This window comes from Elgaria multicarinata, chromosome 13 (genome assembly GCF_023053635.1).
Source record: "Elgaria multicarinata webbii isolate HBS135686 ecotype San Diego chromosome 13, rElgMul1.1.pri, whole genome shotgun sequence".
Classification (NCBI taxonomy): domain Eukaryota; kingdom Metazoa; phylum Chordata; class Lepidosauria; order Squamata; family Anguidae; genus Elgaria; species Elgaria multicarinata.
Window position 1 is genome coordinate 34660982 of NC_086183.1, and position 16067 is coordinate 34677048.

Sequence of the window (16067 nt, forward strand, 5' to 3'; positions counted from 1 at the left end):
CCTTGTAGGCCCCTTCCAACTCTGCTATTCTATGATTTTATGATTCTATGATACTTAAGCCGTAAACCGAGGGACGGCTGACTCCTTGGGTTTACAGGGAGGCCTTTGCGCAACAGAAGTTCCAGCCGCAAAGTGGAACGTGGCCTCCAGCCCGGCATCGCTTATACGAGGCAGCCACCAATTCGCTGCCTGTGCAGGGCTTTCCTGTGAAGCTGTGCTGTAAAAACAACAACCCAGGCACTTATGTCAACTTTTTATGCTGGTGTGAGATCACCACGGCTTTTCCGCCATCTGACCTTGCTGCGGCATCGATCCGGGGGCATTCCTGGGTGGAAGGCAACATCTGATTGGTCACCAGGAGCAGGGCAGAGGCCAGGGGCTGGGCCCAGTGAGCCGCTGGAAAGCCTGTGCTGCCTCCTGACATCGGGATTACCTGTGGCCACCCTGCAGCAGTGAAACCGCAGGGTTTTCCCCACAGCAGCACCAACATGGTGCTGTGAAGACGGCCCCCCGCCCCGCCCCGCCTCCTCACAACGACAGTAATGTATCCACGCCACCATGAGTTGCAAAGCTAGAGTGGTCCAGGTTGCTGTGGTCTCCCCTTGTGTTAATTTAAAGGTAGCAGAAGCAAATGATGAGGTCTCAAGCAAAACTGTGTGTATAACATCATAGAGAAAAAGACTACACTGTGAGATCGGACACCCATCACCCTGAGAGCCCCCTGGGGTAGATTCTGCACCTACTTTTTTTTTCTGGAATTGCTGCCAGCATTTGTTCACCTACTTCTTACTGAAAATCCAGATTCTGCCATTGTTGTAGAATCATAGAATAGCAGAGTTGGAAGGGTCGTCTAAGGCCATTGAGTCCAACCCCCTGCACAAAGCAGGAATCCACCTTAAAACATCCCTGACAGATGGCTGTCCAGCTGATAGCCTAGCTACAGTGATCCAGGCTCTGATAACCTCTTGTTTGGATTGCTGCAATGCGTTATACGTGGGGCTGCCTTTGAAAATGGTCCGGAAGCTTCAGCTGGTACAAAACAGGGCAGCCCGTTTACTAACAGGGACTGGCCGACGAGACCACATTACGCCAGTCCTTTTCCAGCTTCATTGGCTGCCAGTCCAGGTCCGGGCCCGATTCAAAGTGCTGGTATTGACATTCAAAGCCCTAAACAGTTTGGGGCCAGATTATTTGAAGGAACGCCTCCTCCCATATGTACCTGCCCGGACCTTAAGATCATCTACAGGGGCCCTTCTCCGTGAGCCCCTGCCAGAGGAAGTGAGGCAGGTGGCTACTAGGACTAGGGCCTTCTCCACTGTGGCACCCCAGCTGTGGAATGAGCTCCCCAGAAAGGTCCGCCTGGTGCCTACACTGTACTCCTTTCGTCGCCAGCTGAAGACCTTTTTATTCTCTCAGTATTTTAACACTTAATTTTAACTTAAATTTAAATTTTACTGTTCTAACTCTGTATTTTAATCTTATATCAATTTTGTTGTGTGGTTTTATCCTGGTGGTGCTTTTTATACTGTATTTTGTATTTGTGCTTTTAACCTGTTGGTTGTTTTATTATGGTTTTAACTTTTGTGAACTGCCCAGAGAGTTTCGGCTATTGGGTGGTATAAAAATGTAATAAATAATAAATAAATAAATAAATAAAACGGGGTGGGGGGTTCCACTCCTCGGGTTTATACAGAGAGGCGGCCCCGATCCCTTCTTGGCCATCCGACGTTGCCGCTGCAAAATCCAGCACCGCCTCCTGCTCCCTGCTGGGTCTGGCGAGCCTCCGTCCGTCCCAGGCCCCTCTTGCTGCGTGGCCTGGATCGTGGCCTGACATGGCTGGCCTGGCTCTGTGGGCTGATGGAGGGCGGACTTTCTCCCCAGCGCCTTTTCAGTCCGCCGATTGATGGCAGTTAGAACACCTGTGAGCGCGAAGTGTGTGTGTGTGTGGTGGTGGTGGGTCGCCGGAGTTTCGAGGGAGGTAAACTTGAGGAGCCGGGCACGGGGGGGGGGGGGCATGGAGCGCCTGAAGAGCTCTGTGCCCGTCGGGGGTGGGGACGGGATGGGATCGTTTGTTTTGTTGTTGTTGTTTTGCTTTTCGCTCCGGCTCTCCACGTTTGTAAAGAAAAGGAACAAGAACGCGGCTGCCGGGCGCGATGCCGGGATGGGGAGGGGCGGCGGCAGGGCCGGTGCTACCATAGAGGCCACTTAGGTGGCTGCCTAGAGCGCCAAGGTAAGGGGGGCACCGAACACCACACCCGGAAGTTGCTCTCCCACAGCAGCTCTGAGAGAGCGGCTTCTGGGCGCGCTGTTCTGAAGCCACCCGCACGCCCCAGCATCCTGGCTTCACTTTGGCTGGGCGCCCACCCAGCTGAAGTAAAGCCATGCCTGCCTGCCCCCACTCCAGCGTCCTGGCTTCACTTTGGCTGGGTGGGCGTCCAGCCGAAGCGAAGCCAGAATGCTGGGGTGGGCAGGCGGCTTCAGAACGGCGCACTCAGAAGTTGCTCTCCCAGAGCGGCTTCTGGCCGGGTGCACCGTTCCGAAGCCACCCGCCGGCCCTCCGGCCCCCCTACCCCAGCGTCCTGGCTTCGCTTCGGCTGGGCGGGCATCCAGCTGAAGCGAAGCCAGAATGCTGGGGTGGGCAGGTGGCTTCAGAACGGCGCACTCAGAAGTTGCTCTCCCAGAGCGGCTTCTGGCCGGGTGCACCGTTCCGAAGCCACCCGCCGGCCCTCCCACCCCAGCGTCCTGGCTTCGCTTCAGCTGGGCGGGCAAGATGGCACCCTGCACCCAGGTATGCTGGGGTGGGGGTGGGGGTGGGTGAAAGCAGCTCACTTGCGTAGGGCGCAAAATAGTCTGGCACCGACCCTGGGCAGCGGGCTCTGGCGATGAGCCTCTCGCGAGCTCCACCCCCGCCCGCCCTCGCCTGCTCTCCGCTCCGCCCCGCCGGGGCGCTGAAGTCCGGCTCTGCAGCGCGCCCGGTCCAGGCGCAAAGCGGAGGCGCCCTGCAGCAGCCCCGGCGCCCCCATGGCTCTGCCCGCCTTGCTGCTCCTCTGCCTGGCCCTGCTGCTCGCCCTGGCCCGGCGCAGGCGCGCCCAGGCGGCGGCCCCGCTGCCCCCCGGGCCGCCCCCGCTGCCTCTGCTGGGCAACTTGCTCCACGTCGACGGCTGGGACATCATCCCGACCTTCCGCCGGGTGAGGGGGCGCCCGAGGGGCCCGCGGGGAGAGAGAGGGCGGCGGCGGCGGCGGCGCGGAGCCAGGGCGGCGGGGCGGAGGGCTTGGAGCCCAAGCCCCGGTCCCGCTCGCTGGCCGAGGGCCGGCGGTGGAGTTCGAGAAGGCGGACCAAGCCCGCTTGGAGGAGCGCAGCGCTGAGCGCTGCGAAGGGAGAACTCCGTCAATCCCCACCGAAGGGGCTTAAAATGCCCGTGGAGGGTTTTCGGGGGGGCCGGCGGGGGGGGGGGGAGTGCCGAGTGGTTTAATCCGCCTCTCCTGGTGCACGATGGTCCCCGTCTGAATTGGGGCTGCCTGCACTTCGCGCGGAATGAAAAGCTAGCCTTCTCTGTGACTAGCATTAAGGTGTAGTTTGGCTCTGGTTTTGAGCTGGATGCCCCCCCCGCCCCCCCCCCCCCAAGCCTTTCCCGCTCTGGAACGCAGGAGTCCTGAGACTTTTGTGTGCAGAGATGTATTGATGCAACGGCGCTTAAGATGTGGCAAAAGCCATTGTCGGCTGTAGCTGGGTGGTGCGTTTCGATGGGAACGAAGACGTCCCCAAGTCCCCAAGAGCAGGGAAGGGCAGAGAGAGAACGCTTCACGAGGTCTGGAATGTCCCACTGCCAGCCAATCAACACTCCTGATTGGAGGGGTGGGGGGAAGCGCAGCGAGGTCCTTGCCCAACGGTAGACTCTGTGTTGTCTGAATGCAGCCCTGGCCTTATTATTATTATTATTATTATTATTATTATTATTATTATTATTATTAATTTATTTATATAGCACTATCAATGTACATGGTGCTGTACAGAGTAAAACAGTAAATAGCAAGACCCTGCCGCATAGGCTTGCAATTTAATAAAATCATAGTAAAACAATAAGGAGGGGAAGAGAATGCCAACAGGTACAGGGTAGGGTAAGCAGGCACAGGGTAGGGTAAAACTAACAGTAGAAAGTAACAGTAGAAGTCTGCACAACATCAAGTTTTAAAAGCTTTAGGAAAAAGAAAAGTTTTTAGTTGAGCTTTAAAAGCTGCTGTTGAACTTGTAGTTCTCAAATGTTCTGGAAGAGCGTTCCAGGCGTAAGGGGCAGCAGACGAAAATGGACGAAGCCGAGCAAGGGAAGTAGAGGCCCTTGGGCAGGCAAGAAGCATGGCATCAGAGGAGCGAAGAGCACGAGCGGGGCAATAGTGTGAGATGAGAGAGGAGAGATAGGAAGGAGCTAGACCGTGAAAAGCTTTGAAGGTCAACAGGAGAAGTTTATATTGGATTCTGAAGTGAATTGGAAGCCAATGAAGAGATTTCAGAAGCGGAGTAACATGGTCAGAGCGGCGAGCCAAGAAGATGATCTTTGCGGCAGAGTGGTGAACAGAAACCAACGGACTGATGTGAGAAGAAGGAAGGCCAGAGAGAAGAAGGTTGCAGTAGTCCAACTGTGAAATAACCAGTGCATGAACAAGCATCTTGGCAGAAGAGACAGACAAAAATGATCGAATCCTGGCAATATTATACAGGAAAAATCGACAAGATTTAGCTACTGCTTCAATATGAGGAATAAAGGAGAGCGAGGAGTCGAATATAAAGCCAAGGCTACGAGCTTCCTCGACCGGAGTAAGCGTAACATCATTGACAGTAAGAGAGAATGAGAAATGAGGAGAAGGTTTAGGAGGAAAAACAAGCAATTCAGTCTTTGCCATGTTAAGTTTCAAGCGACGATGAAGCAGCCAAGCTGAGATATCTGAAAGACATGCCGAGATAGATACGATCGTGAACATCAGGAGAAAGTTCCGGAGATGACAGAGATAGTTGTGTATCATCGGCGTACAGATGATATTGGAGGCCATGAGATTGAATAAGCTTGCCCAAGGGCAACATGTATAAGGAAAACAACAACGGGCCAAGCACCGAGCCTTGCGGAACCCCTACTGAAAGGGGAAAGGAGGAAGACGAGCTGCCATTAGTCAACACGCTGAAAGAGCGACCCGCTAGATAGGAGGCAAGCCAGTTATAGACAGAGCCACAAAATCCAAGGTCATGAAGGGAATCTAAGAGAAGATCATGATCAACCGTGTCAAAGGCTGCAGTTAGATCAAGGAGAATAAGAACGGAATAATGGCCTTTAGACTTGGCAGTAAGGAGATCATTGGTGATCTTAGTAAGGGCTGTTTCGGTGGAATGCAGAGGACGGAATCCAGATTGAAATGGATCCAAAGCAGAGTTACTAGAAAGAAAGTCAAGACAGCGAGAGTAGACCGCACGCTCCAGGATCTTTGAAACAAACGGCAACAAAGAGACAGGTCGGTAGTTAGACAGAGATAGCCTATCAAGAGTAGGTTTCTTGAGAATGGGAGAGACTGTAGCATGTTTAAAAGCAGAAGGAAATGAACCAGAGGACAGAGAAAGATTAATAATATGTAGCAAGGAAGGGAGGATAGCAGGAATAAGATTAATAAAGACGCGAGAAGGAATCGGATCACGAGAACAAGTGGAAGGCTTCAAAGAGCGCAGTATTGTAGACAGTTCATCCGCAGAGACCGAAGGAAACGCAGAGAAATTTGCAGGAGGAGCTGACAGATGAGGAACAGGAACTGGAAGAGGAGCAGAGCTGGCCAGATCAGAGCGGATAGTTTGGATTTTAGCATTGAAAAAAGAGGCAAAGTTATTAGCAGACAGAGAGGCGGGGAGAGATGGCGGATTAGGCTTCAGAAGAGAATTGAAGGACGCAAAGAGCCGCTGAGGATGCCTAGCATTTGACTGGATCAGCGTTGAGTAGTACTGCTGTTTGGCCAGTGAGATGGCAGAAGAGAAAGAGGAGAGTACAAATTTGTAATGGACAAAGTCTGCCCGGTCCCTGGTCTTACGCCAAAGGCGTTCAGCTGCCCGGGAACAAGAGCGAAGGTAGCGGAGGGAAGAGGTGAGCCACGGTTGGGGTTGAGAAGGGCGAACTATCCGAGTTGTAGATGGAGCAAGATTATCAAGAGTTGAAGATAAAGAGGAATTAAAGAAGGAGACAGCTGAGTCCAAGGAGACAGCCGAACAGACAGAAGGAAGAGAGGAGGCTAGAGACTGGGAAAAAGCCTCATAATTGATAGATTGCAAGTCACGACACTTACCATTGCTTTGACAACGCATACAAGTGTCTCTTCAAAACCAGGGTCATCGTCGTCTTCTTCATTTGCCAATGGATCCAGGCTCTGCTTTGCCACCTGATGACGTTCCTCAGCCTCTTATCTCAGCTGGTGCCCACGAAGGCGGCAGAAACTTTGCCTCAACAAAAGTGCTTTATACTGTTGTTTTTATCCTGTTTTTATGTTTTTGATGGTTTTTAAATTTTGTATACTTTTAATGTTTACCATTTTTAATTGTTGTAAACTGCCCAGAGAGCTTCGGCTGTGGGGCGGTATATAAATGTAATAAAATAAATAAATAAATAAATTTAACCCACAAGTCCTTGCCATAGAGCAGGACTGTCCCGCTGGTGCCATCCATTCCACTCCTCCACAGCTGCTCTGTCGTTGGCAGAATCCCAGGGTCACGCTGCCCCTTTGCATCCAAATCTGGGGTGCTGAGATGTGTTCTTTGTCTCCCGGCAGCTCCAGGAGAAGTACGGGCCGGTGTTCACCTTCTACATGGGGCCCCGGCCAACCGTGGTGCTGTGCGGCTACGAAGCCATGAAGGAAGCATTCACAGATAATGCCGAAGCGTTTGGCGGGAGAGCTCCGATACAGGCCCTGGGCGATACCATTTCCAAGTACGGTGAGTGGCCTGCTTGCAAATAGAAAGGGATTGCGAGCAGAAGGGATGCAGCATAGAACGGGGGTTGGTGGGGGGTGGGGGGAATGCTCCTGCATAGTTGGGGAAGGGCGATGGCTCAGCGGCAGCTCAGCGTTTGATCCTGGCATCTTCCGGCAGGGTTGAGAAAAACGCCGGTCTCGGAAACCCTGGAGAACCGCTGCTCTGACTCCGCGTTATAGATCAGCTTCCTCTGCCCCCGTTATGCCTTCGTCAATGGGCTGGAGGGGAAGGGAGACGAGCCAGAGGCGGGTCACATTCTGGAGGGAGCAAAGTGCCTGCGTTTTTCTATCGCTCTCTCTTGCCCCCAGGGGCAGGGCCACAGGGCTTGGCTTCCAAGTCTCATCGAGAGGGAACAGATACGAATGTCAAATCCAATCCAACCGTTTCTGCAGGCAGCAAATCCTCTGGCCCTGAGCAGGTTCTGGGAGAGCCACCTGTGCAGCCCCCAGCCCCACTGCCCCCCCCGCCCCCCAAGGCTGCCGCTGAACTCCCAACTCTCGCTCTTCTTGCTGGTGCCTTCCACACATGGCGCTTTGCTGCCTCACTCCTTTCCTGCAGAGAATCCAGAAGATGTCGTTGCCAGCTGTAGTTTTCTTGTAAGGGTCGTCCCCTCCCCGCCCCCGGGGGCCATCGCTCACGTGCTTGTATGCCTCTCTGCTGACCCTTCACCACAGCCGACTCCTGGAGTGCAGCTTTATTTGGGGGTAACCAGTAAAAGTGGCCTTGAGGCTCACAAACACAGGGCTGACTGAGGGGAGGAGAAGGACGCTGAATATAAACCCCGCCCAGTGAATTTGGCTACTGCCAATCTCCCCTTGAGCCCTCCACAGTCCACCCACCTGTTCCACCCCAGGGCTCTCTGTGCTCATCTCCGGCCTGATCCGTGGCGTGTTCCTCCATTTTCCTTTTCAGGAGTGGTCAGCACCAATGGGGAGCGCTGGAAGCAGCTCCGTCGCTTCACTCTCACCACCCTGAGGAACTTCGGGATGGGGAAGAGATCCATCGAGGAGCGGATCCAGGAGGAGGCCCGGTTCCTGGTGGAAGCGCTGCAGGAGACGCAAGGTGACTCTTCCCCCACGCGCCCCTGCTTTTCCTCACAAGGATGCTGTGGTTCAGTGACAACTGTGGAGGCCAAAGGAAGAGGGCCCTTTGCTTCGGAGGAGCCAAAGCATGTTTTGCACAAATACGTCCCTTCCTAATCTCTCCAAATTTTATTTATTTATTTATTTATATTTATTGCATTTACTTCCAAGGAACCCAAGGCGGCGTACATAATCCTCCTCCTCCACTCCATTTTATCCTCACAGCAACAGCCCTGTGAGGTAGGCTGGGCTGAGAGTCTGTGACTGGCCCAAAGTTACCCAGTGAGCTTCCATGGCTGAGTGGGGACTAGAACCCGGATCTCCCGACTCCCAGTCCAACACTCCAACCACTATGCCACCCTGGCTCTCAGTGGGCTGGTGCACAGCGTCAAATTGGCCACTTTACGACCAGCCCCTTTAAAATACAGGAATTGTCAATTCTGTGAACATGTCAACGGTCTTAGGGTGGGGGGGGGGAGGCAGGGAATTTCTGTAGTGTGACCTGAAATCAATCCAGCCCAGACCCCACAGGCTTGAACATCCATTCCCCACTGACCCTCTCCCTCTGCCGCCTCCACAGGGCATCCCTTTGACCCTACCTTTTACCTCAGTCATGCCGTCTCCAACATCATCTGTTCTATTGTGTTTGGCAACCGGTTTGAATATGAGGACAAGAACTTCACCACTTTGCTTGAGCTGATCAATACATCTTTCCGGCTCATGTCATCCCCCGGGATGCAGGTAAGTATCAGTGTCCCCAGTGCCCAGAGGGACTATTTAGTTCTATATTTATGTATTGCTCCACAGTGCTAAACAGATTCCAAAGTGGTGAAAAAAGTTAAGAAGATAAAAGAATTAAAAAAAAAAATATTAAAAATGTGTTATTTTAAATAACAGAATACTAGTGAACACCATGGCTGGTCAGTCAAGGAAGGCTCCAGAATGGCCGTTAGCTCTTAACAGACTTATATTTTACTTGTTTCATCTTCATATTATCTACATATTATGGGTTAGAAATTCACCAAAATCAACATTCAATCGATTCCTTTTCTTTAAAGATCTTTAATGCTTTCCCGTGTTTGAAGCGGATCTTTCCCAGTCCCCATCGCAGACTATCCAAATGCTTCGATGACATCATCAGCTTCGTCCTGCAGAGGGTCCAGATGCACCGCGAGTCGTTCGATCCAAATTGCCCTCGAGACTTTATTGACTCTTTCCTCGCCAAAATGGAGCAGGTGCGTATTAGAGCCAAGAGGAAAGGAGAACCAGAAAGACAGCCTCGGGTGACGGAGTGTGCAAAGAGGAGAGGGAATTAATTTCAGCGGGGAAGTGCATTTCCAGCTAAGTACCTTAATGGGAGGGATGGAGTTGACAAAAGTAGGATTTACATGCGGATTTGATGATCATTCAGTGAATTTCATAACAAACCATGGCAAGTTCTTGGTGGTATGGGGATACCAAGTCATCTTGTCTGTCTCCTGAGGAATCTGTATAACGAACAAGTAGCAATGGTAAGAACAGACCACGGAACAACGGACTGGTCTAAGATTGAGAAAGGAGTACGGCAGGGTTGTATACTCTCACCTTACCTATTCAACTTGTATGCAGAACACATCATGCGATGTGCTGGGCTTGACAAATCCAAGGCTGGAGTTAAAATCGCAGGAAGAAACATTAACAATCTCAGATATGCAGATGACACCACTTTGATGGCTGAAAGCGAGGAGGAGCTGAGGAGCCTTATGACAAAGGTGAAAGAAGAAAGTGCAAAAGCTGGGTTGCAGTTAAACCTCAAAAAAACCAAGATTATGGCAACCAGCTTGATTGATAACTGGCAAATAGAGGGAGAAAACATGGAGGCAGTGGCAGACTTTGTATTCCTGGGCGCAAAGATTACTGCAGACGCTGACTGCAGCCAGGAAATCAGAAGATGTTTACTTCTTGGGAGGAGAGCAATGACAAATCTTGATAAAATAGTTAAGAGCAGAGACACCACACTGACAACAAAGGTCTGCATAGTTAAAGCAATGGTATTCCCCGTAGTAACCTATGGCTGCGAGAACTGGACCATAAGGAAGGCTGAGCGAAGGAAGATAGATGCTTTTGAACTGGGGTGTTGGAGGAAAATTCTGAGAGTGCCTTGGGCTGCAAGAAGATCAAACCAGTCCATACTCCAGGAAATAAAGCCAGACTGCTCACTTGAGGGAATGGTATTAAAGGCAAAACTGAAGTACTTTGGCCACACAATGAGAAGACAGGATACCCTGGAGAAAAGGCTGATGCTAGGGAAAGTAGAAGGCAAAAGGAAGAGGGGCCGACCAAGGGCAAGATGGAGGGATGATATTCTGGAGGTGACAGACTTGACCTTGGGGGAGCTAGGGGTGGCGACGGCTGACAGAAAGCTCTGGCGTGGGCTGGTCCATGAAGTCACAAAGAGTCTGAAGCGACTGAACAAATAAACAACAAAAAACCTTAATGGGAGGGATGGAGTTGACAAAAGTAGGATTTACATGCGGATTCGATGATAATTCAGTTTTCATTACATTGTTGTGTGCTCCTCACTTCCCCCATCAGTGAGAAACTCCTAAGGCAGCACCCTCTAGGCTGGGTCTCCCTTGCATGAGAAAGTGCCAGGAACTCTGATATTTGCCTGTTTACAAATATATAAGCCCAGCAGAAGTAGAGGCCAACAGGAGGGATGGCAGCACAGTGGCAGAAGCCCCGGCTTTGCATGCAGGAGGCCCCAGGTTCAATACCTGGCAGCATCTCCAGGTAGGGATGAGAAACCATCCAACCTGCAGCCCTGGAGAGCCGCTGCTGCCATTCCGTGTTGACAATACTGGGCGAGGTGGATGAAGGGTCTGACTCCGTCTAAAGCACCGTCCTCTATCCCTAGAGAGGAGAAAGCTGTCCTGCTACTTCCTTCTCCCTTGAGGCTGTATCAGGGTCTCAGCCACCTTTGTTTCACCTGAGCTACACAGATGGGATGATGTTTCACTAGACAGGAGATAGAGTACACCCACTAAATAAACGGAATTGCCTTTTACCGCAAGGCAGAGAATCAAGGCATTTTCTAGGATGCCCCAATCACCTGCTGCTATTGGTACCAATTTAGGGTGTGCTGCCTTGAATTTTCCTGGAACCGAAATCCTGCTGACCATTGGCCAGTGCAAGCGTGCGAATTTGCCTCTTGCTTGATCATGATGCTTTATCTCCTTTTTTTTCTTGTGCAGGAGAAAGAGAACCCGGTTTCTGAATTCCATGACATGAACCTGGCTATTACGGTTTTCAACCTATTCTTTGCAGGGACGGAGACGGTCAGCATCACCCTCCGATATGGGCTTCTCATCCTCCTCCGGCACCCAGAGATAGAAGGTGAAACCCCCCCAATCAACTCGGTCTCCTGCTAGTTACTTGGCCCCACCAGTAGGGATTTCTGTTTGGCTGGCGGGGGGGCTAAATTGTGGTGGGCTGGGTAGTTCTGGAAAGCAGAGGAGCTGCCTCTGTCCAGTAACACACCCGATGGTTTCTTCAGAACCAGGCAGAGTTTCCTTTCATTGATACAGAGAAGAGCTGGGATGAAGACCGTAGTTAGTTAATTTTGTTGTGTATTTTAAATGTTTATGGTTTTGTTCCCTCACCATGTATATTTTAAACTTTGTAAGGCCACCTTGAGGCCCAGCATTGGGCAAAAGGCGGGATACTACTACTACTACTACTACTACTACTACTACTACTAAATAATAGTAATAATATGCTGAGTCAGGGCCCCAGTGCTGCCTGCTCTGATTCTCCAGGGGCTCAGGATGAGGGAGGCCTTTCCCAGGTCCTGTCTGCTGAGATGCTTTTAATTGGGAATGCCGAGGACTGGAGCTGGGACTTTCCGGGCCTGTACTCATGACAACCCATTGTGGGTTAATTTACCTGCAAGGAGCTGTGGCTTATGGCAGGTGCTATTATGAATATTGAAGCCCTGTCTGAGGTAGCTGTGGCTTCTTGTGTCTTGCAATTCTGGCCAGTGGGGGATTATTATTATTATTATTATTATTATTATTATTATTATTATTATTAATAACAACAATAAAAAATATTTCTAACCTGCCCCTCCATCCTGATCAAAGCAGGGAACAACAAGTATAAAATACATAAAATATTAATCAAAACACAATATTTAAAACTTCCTAAAAACGTACTAAAACCATCCTAAAACTCCACTGGATAGGCCTGCCGGAAGAGATCAGTCTTTATAACTTTCTTAAATGCTAAAAGACTGTTAAGTTGACGAGTCTCCTCCGGCCGGCCATTCCGCAGTCTGGGAGCAGCAGAAGAGAAGGTCCTCTGGGTAATAGTTGTCAGCCTTGTTTTTGTTGGCTGGAGTAAATTCTTCCTGGAGGACCTGAGTGTGCAGGGCGGGTTGTATGGGAGAAGGTGATCACACAGGTAGCCTGGACCCAAACCATGTAGGGCTTTAAAGGTGATAACCACCACTTTATACTTCGCCTGGAAACAATCGGCAGCCAGTGAAGAGATTTTAAAAGTGGTGTAATGTGGTCACCCCTAGGTGTACCGGTGATCAGCCTGGCAGCCCTATTTTGAACTAGTTGAAGTTTCCGGACTGGGCACAAAGGTAGCCCTATGTAGAGCGCATTGCAGAAGTCGAGCCTCAAAGTTACCAGCGCATGCACTACTGTCTTAAGGGTAAAACAACCGTAGCATAACCTTAAAACAGACCATAGGTTCTTTAAGGGCTGTTTGAACCTCAAATAACTCATGCCAGTTGGATTTGGAGCACACGACAAGCCTTGGCAAATCCCAGCCAGGGCTTGCCTATTCACAATGGCAGATGTGCTCCTCAAGGGTTGATTAATCCACGGTGGGCTGTCGTGTCATCCAAACCATGTCTCTGCATGCAAAGACCTACTTTTAAGCCCTGACACCTCTTACAAAAATACGTAACTCTCTCAGCTTGTCAGTCAGTTCTTATCCCCCCTGTTGAGTTCTGTAGCACACAGCTCTGAACCAACGGCCTTATCTACTTCTTTACAGCAAAGGTCCAAGAGGAGATTGACCGGGTCATCGGGAGGAACCGGAGCCCCTGCATGGAGGACCGGATCAAGATGCCCTACACAGATGCGGTTGTCCATGAGATCCAGCGGTTTGGGGACATACTTCCTGTGGTGACTTCTCACTTAATGACCCGTGACACCACATTTCGGGGATACAGCCTTCCCAAGGTGATTCACCGGGATAATTGCAGCATTTGTATAGAAACATAATGATATCGGGAGTTCTATTTTCCATCTGTTTCTTAATGATCCCTAACATGGGTTTCACCTTTTCTTATGTGGGTTGATGTTTTAAGTGAGCCATCCACCATGACCATAAAGGTTTCTTTTCCGGTCAATTACCACTAGGTCAGATCCCATTACTGTATCTGAGAGGTTAGGAGTTTTTGCCCTAATGTGCATCACTTTATACTGACACTGATCTGCATTTGCCATTCTGTTCTCCACCCTCTCATGGTCCTTCCACACAGGTGGTTCTTAGCACTGTTCCTCAAAAGATGTTAAGCTTTTCTACATGAGGCTGTTAATCAGCTGTTCATCCACGGTATTTACTTTTGGTTTTGTTGAAGAATTAACTGAGCACCACAAAAGGAGCATTTTCTTACCTGCTCTTCTGCTACATAACCTCTAGGCTGCGCTGTGGTATAACTGAATAGCACAAATACACAAGCAGAAACAGTGTTTTCTTTCAGAAATTATACTCCATTTCCCCTCTTCTAAAAAACTTGCTGAAAATGCTGTTCACAAACAGAAGCAAAACTGGAGCAAAACATGACATTGTCTAAAGAACCTATAAATAACAATGAGCAGGGAATTATACTGAAATGCTTCATGCAGAGAAAGTTTTTAACTCTGTTGTCATCCTGTAGTCCAAACAGTTCCCTGACTGGTTTCCTGGTCTTAATGTACTTAACAGAATTTGTCTTTAGTGGTTTTCATGCTATTTGCAATATGTGAACTCCTCAGATTCCTGTATGGGACCTGTCTTTTAATTCCACTACCACCAATTTGCACAAAAGCAATCTCTCAACGGTAAGGAAGGGCTCTCGTGTGGGAGCGATCCCAATCACACATACGATCCTGGAAGAATTGAGCTGCCCTAACGGAAATGCTCCATTGACACCTGCCTGGAAAGTGCTACACAAACACGAACGATTTGTTATTAATATTAGTGTTATGAATGGAGGACGTTCCAGGTGTTCAGGCCAGAGAGACTGGGCTTGGTAACCGTTGCCTCTGGGGCCTCTGTTCTTCCCTTCTAGGACACTGTGGCTGGGGTTTTCTTGACGTCTGTCCTGCAGGACCCTCAGTACTTTGAGACACCCAAGAAGTTCAATCCTGGGCACTTCCTGGATGAAAACGGGGCCTTCAAGAAGAGTGAGGCATTCCTGCCGTTTTCATCAGGTGACACACCTGGGGGGGGGTCTTCAAAAATGGGATGGAGGAGGAGGGAACGGAAGAGCGGGTTGTTATGCTGGGCCTTAGGACGGGAGCAGGCAACCTTTTGTGGCCCACGGGCCCATGTGGCTATTTGAGAAACTGTCCTGGACACCGCCCCAAATTGGTTACCGTAGGAGGCATAGCAAGTCATAAAGGACAAGTAATCTACCCCAAAGACTGAATACAAGCGTTCAGTACAGAATACAAGGCAAAGTACATAATCCTCCTCCTCCATTCCATACTATCCTTACAACAACAACCCTGTGAGGTAGGATGCGCTGAGAGTCTGTGACTGGCCCAAAGTCACCCAGTGGGTTTCCATGGCCGAGTGGAGACTAGAACCCGGATCTCCCGACCCTCAGCTCAATACTTTAGCCATATGCCATGCTGTCTTTACGAGTCCCTTGTTCTTCCCCCTTCCCTGCAGAGAAAAGCATCGGTCTGCATCCCCCCCGGCCCCCTATCTTCATTGCCTACAAATGTCTTTAAGTCCTACTTGAGGCCCAGAGACATTAATGGGAAATGAAGATGGCAGTCGCTGAAGCCCCCCACACACACACACACTTTGCTTTGAAGCAAATGCTGGTAAGAAAAAGTGTGTGTGTGTGTGTGTGTGTGTGTGTTCTTTTAAAAATTAGTAAATAGAGATGTATGGCCCCTTGGTGGGCACCAAGAAATGTGTCCAGGCAGGCGGGCAATTTTGCACCTGCCTGATGAGGATTTAAGAACTTATAAGGGAAGAGAGAGAGAGAGAGAGAGAGAGAGAGAGAGAGAGAGAGAGAGAGGGCCAATGTGTTGGGTTGCGTTCACAGAGAGGTGGTAACTATTGGGTTGAGCATTGCGTTAGAAGGGTTCATCTTGAGTTAGGACATTTTAAGGAACTTTCCTGTGTTGTGAAGACATGCTGTTAAAAACCTCTCAATTTTTGACCCTCTAGGGAAAAGGGTTTGCCTCGGTGAAAGCTTGGCCCGCATGGAGCTCTTTCTGTTTCTCACGACTGTGTTGCAAAACCTGAATCTGAAAACGTTCCAGGTCCGGGAGGAGATAGACATTTTGCCAGTAGTGGAGGGTGGCGGAAAGCGTCCCCCGCGCTACCGGCTTTCTGTGGCTCCACGGTAAATGGGCCCTGCTGAGCAAGAGCAGGGGGGAGGGGAGGGGAAATGCATGGTGGGTGTTGCTGCTTAGTTTGAACATCTTCTGTCTCCAGTTGGAAGATAACATCATACATCTAAACACAACAGTGCCTTCCGATGGAGCTCGGCTATACGAGATTTGCTCAAAAAAGTCCCAGCTCTGAATAATGTCTCAGAAATTTACATTAATAAAGAGTCTTATCTGTCGGTCTTGATCTCGAAGGAGTCTTCTGCTTTGGTTGAGTTCCTTCCATTCTCACTTTTTATCATGGTAGGAAAAAAAGCAGCAGGATGTGTGTCCGACGCGGGTCTGTAGGCCACCACTGAATTAATATTATCCTCTGTCAAA

At 50.2% G+C, this 16067-nt stretch overlaps 1 protein-coding gene across 1 annotated transcript; it reads left to right on the top strand.

Moving 5' to 3' along the window:
• The first annotated feature begins 3021 nt into the window (after positions 1-3021).
• LOC134407836 (cytochrome P450 2B11-like) lies at positions 3022-15925 on the top strand. The gene is made up of 9 exons (XM_063139783.1): positions 3022-3189; positions 6796-6958; positions 7910-8059; positions 8660-8820; positions 9138-9314; positions 11313-11454; positions 13126-13313; positions 14408-14549; positions 15523-15925. The coding sequence occupies exons 1-9, from the start codon at positions 3022-3024 to the stop codon at positions 15702-15704; spliced, it is 1473 nt and encodes a 490-aa protein (XP_062995853.1). The 3' UTR covers positions 15705-15925.
• The last annotated feature ends 142 nt before the right edge of the window (positions 15926-16067 follow it).

Coding starts and splice junctions, on each gene's coding strand:
- LOC134407836 (XM_063139783.1), top strand. CDS start 3,022: ATGGCTCTGCCCGCCTTGCTGCTCCTCTGCCTGGCCCTGCTGCTCGCC. Junction 3,190..6,795: donor TCATCCCGACCTTCCGCCGG/GTGAGGGGGCGC, acceptor GTCTCCCGGCAG/CTCCAGGAGAAGTACGGGCC. Junction 14,550..15,522: donor ATTCCTGCCGTTTTCATCAG/GTGACACACCTG, acceptor TTGACCCTCTAG/GGAAAAGGGTTTGCCTCGGT.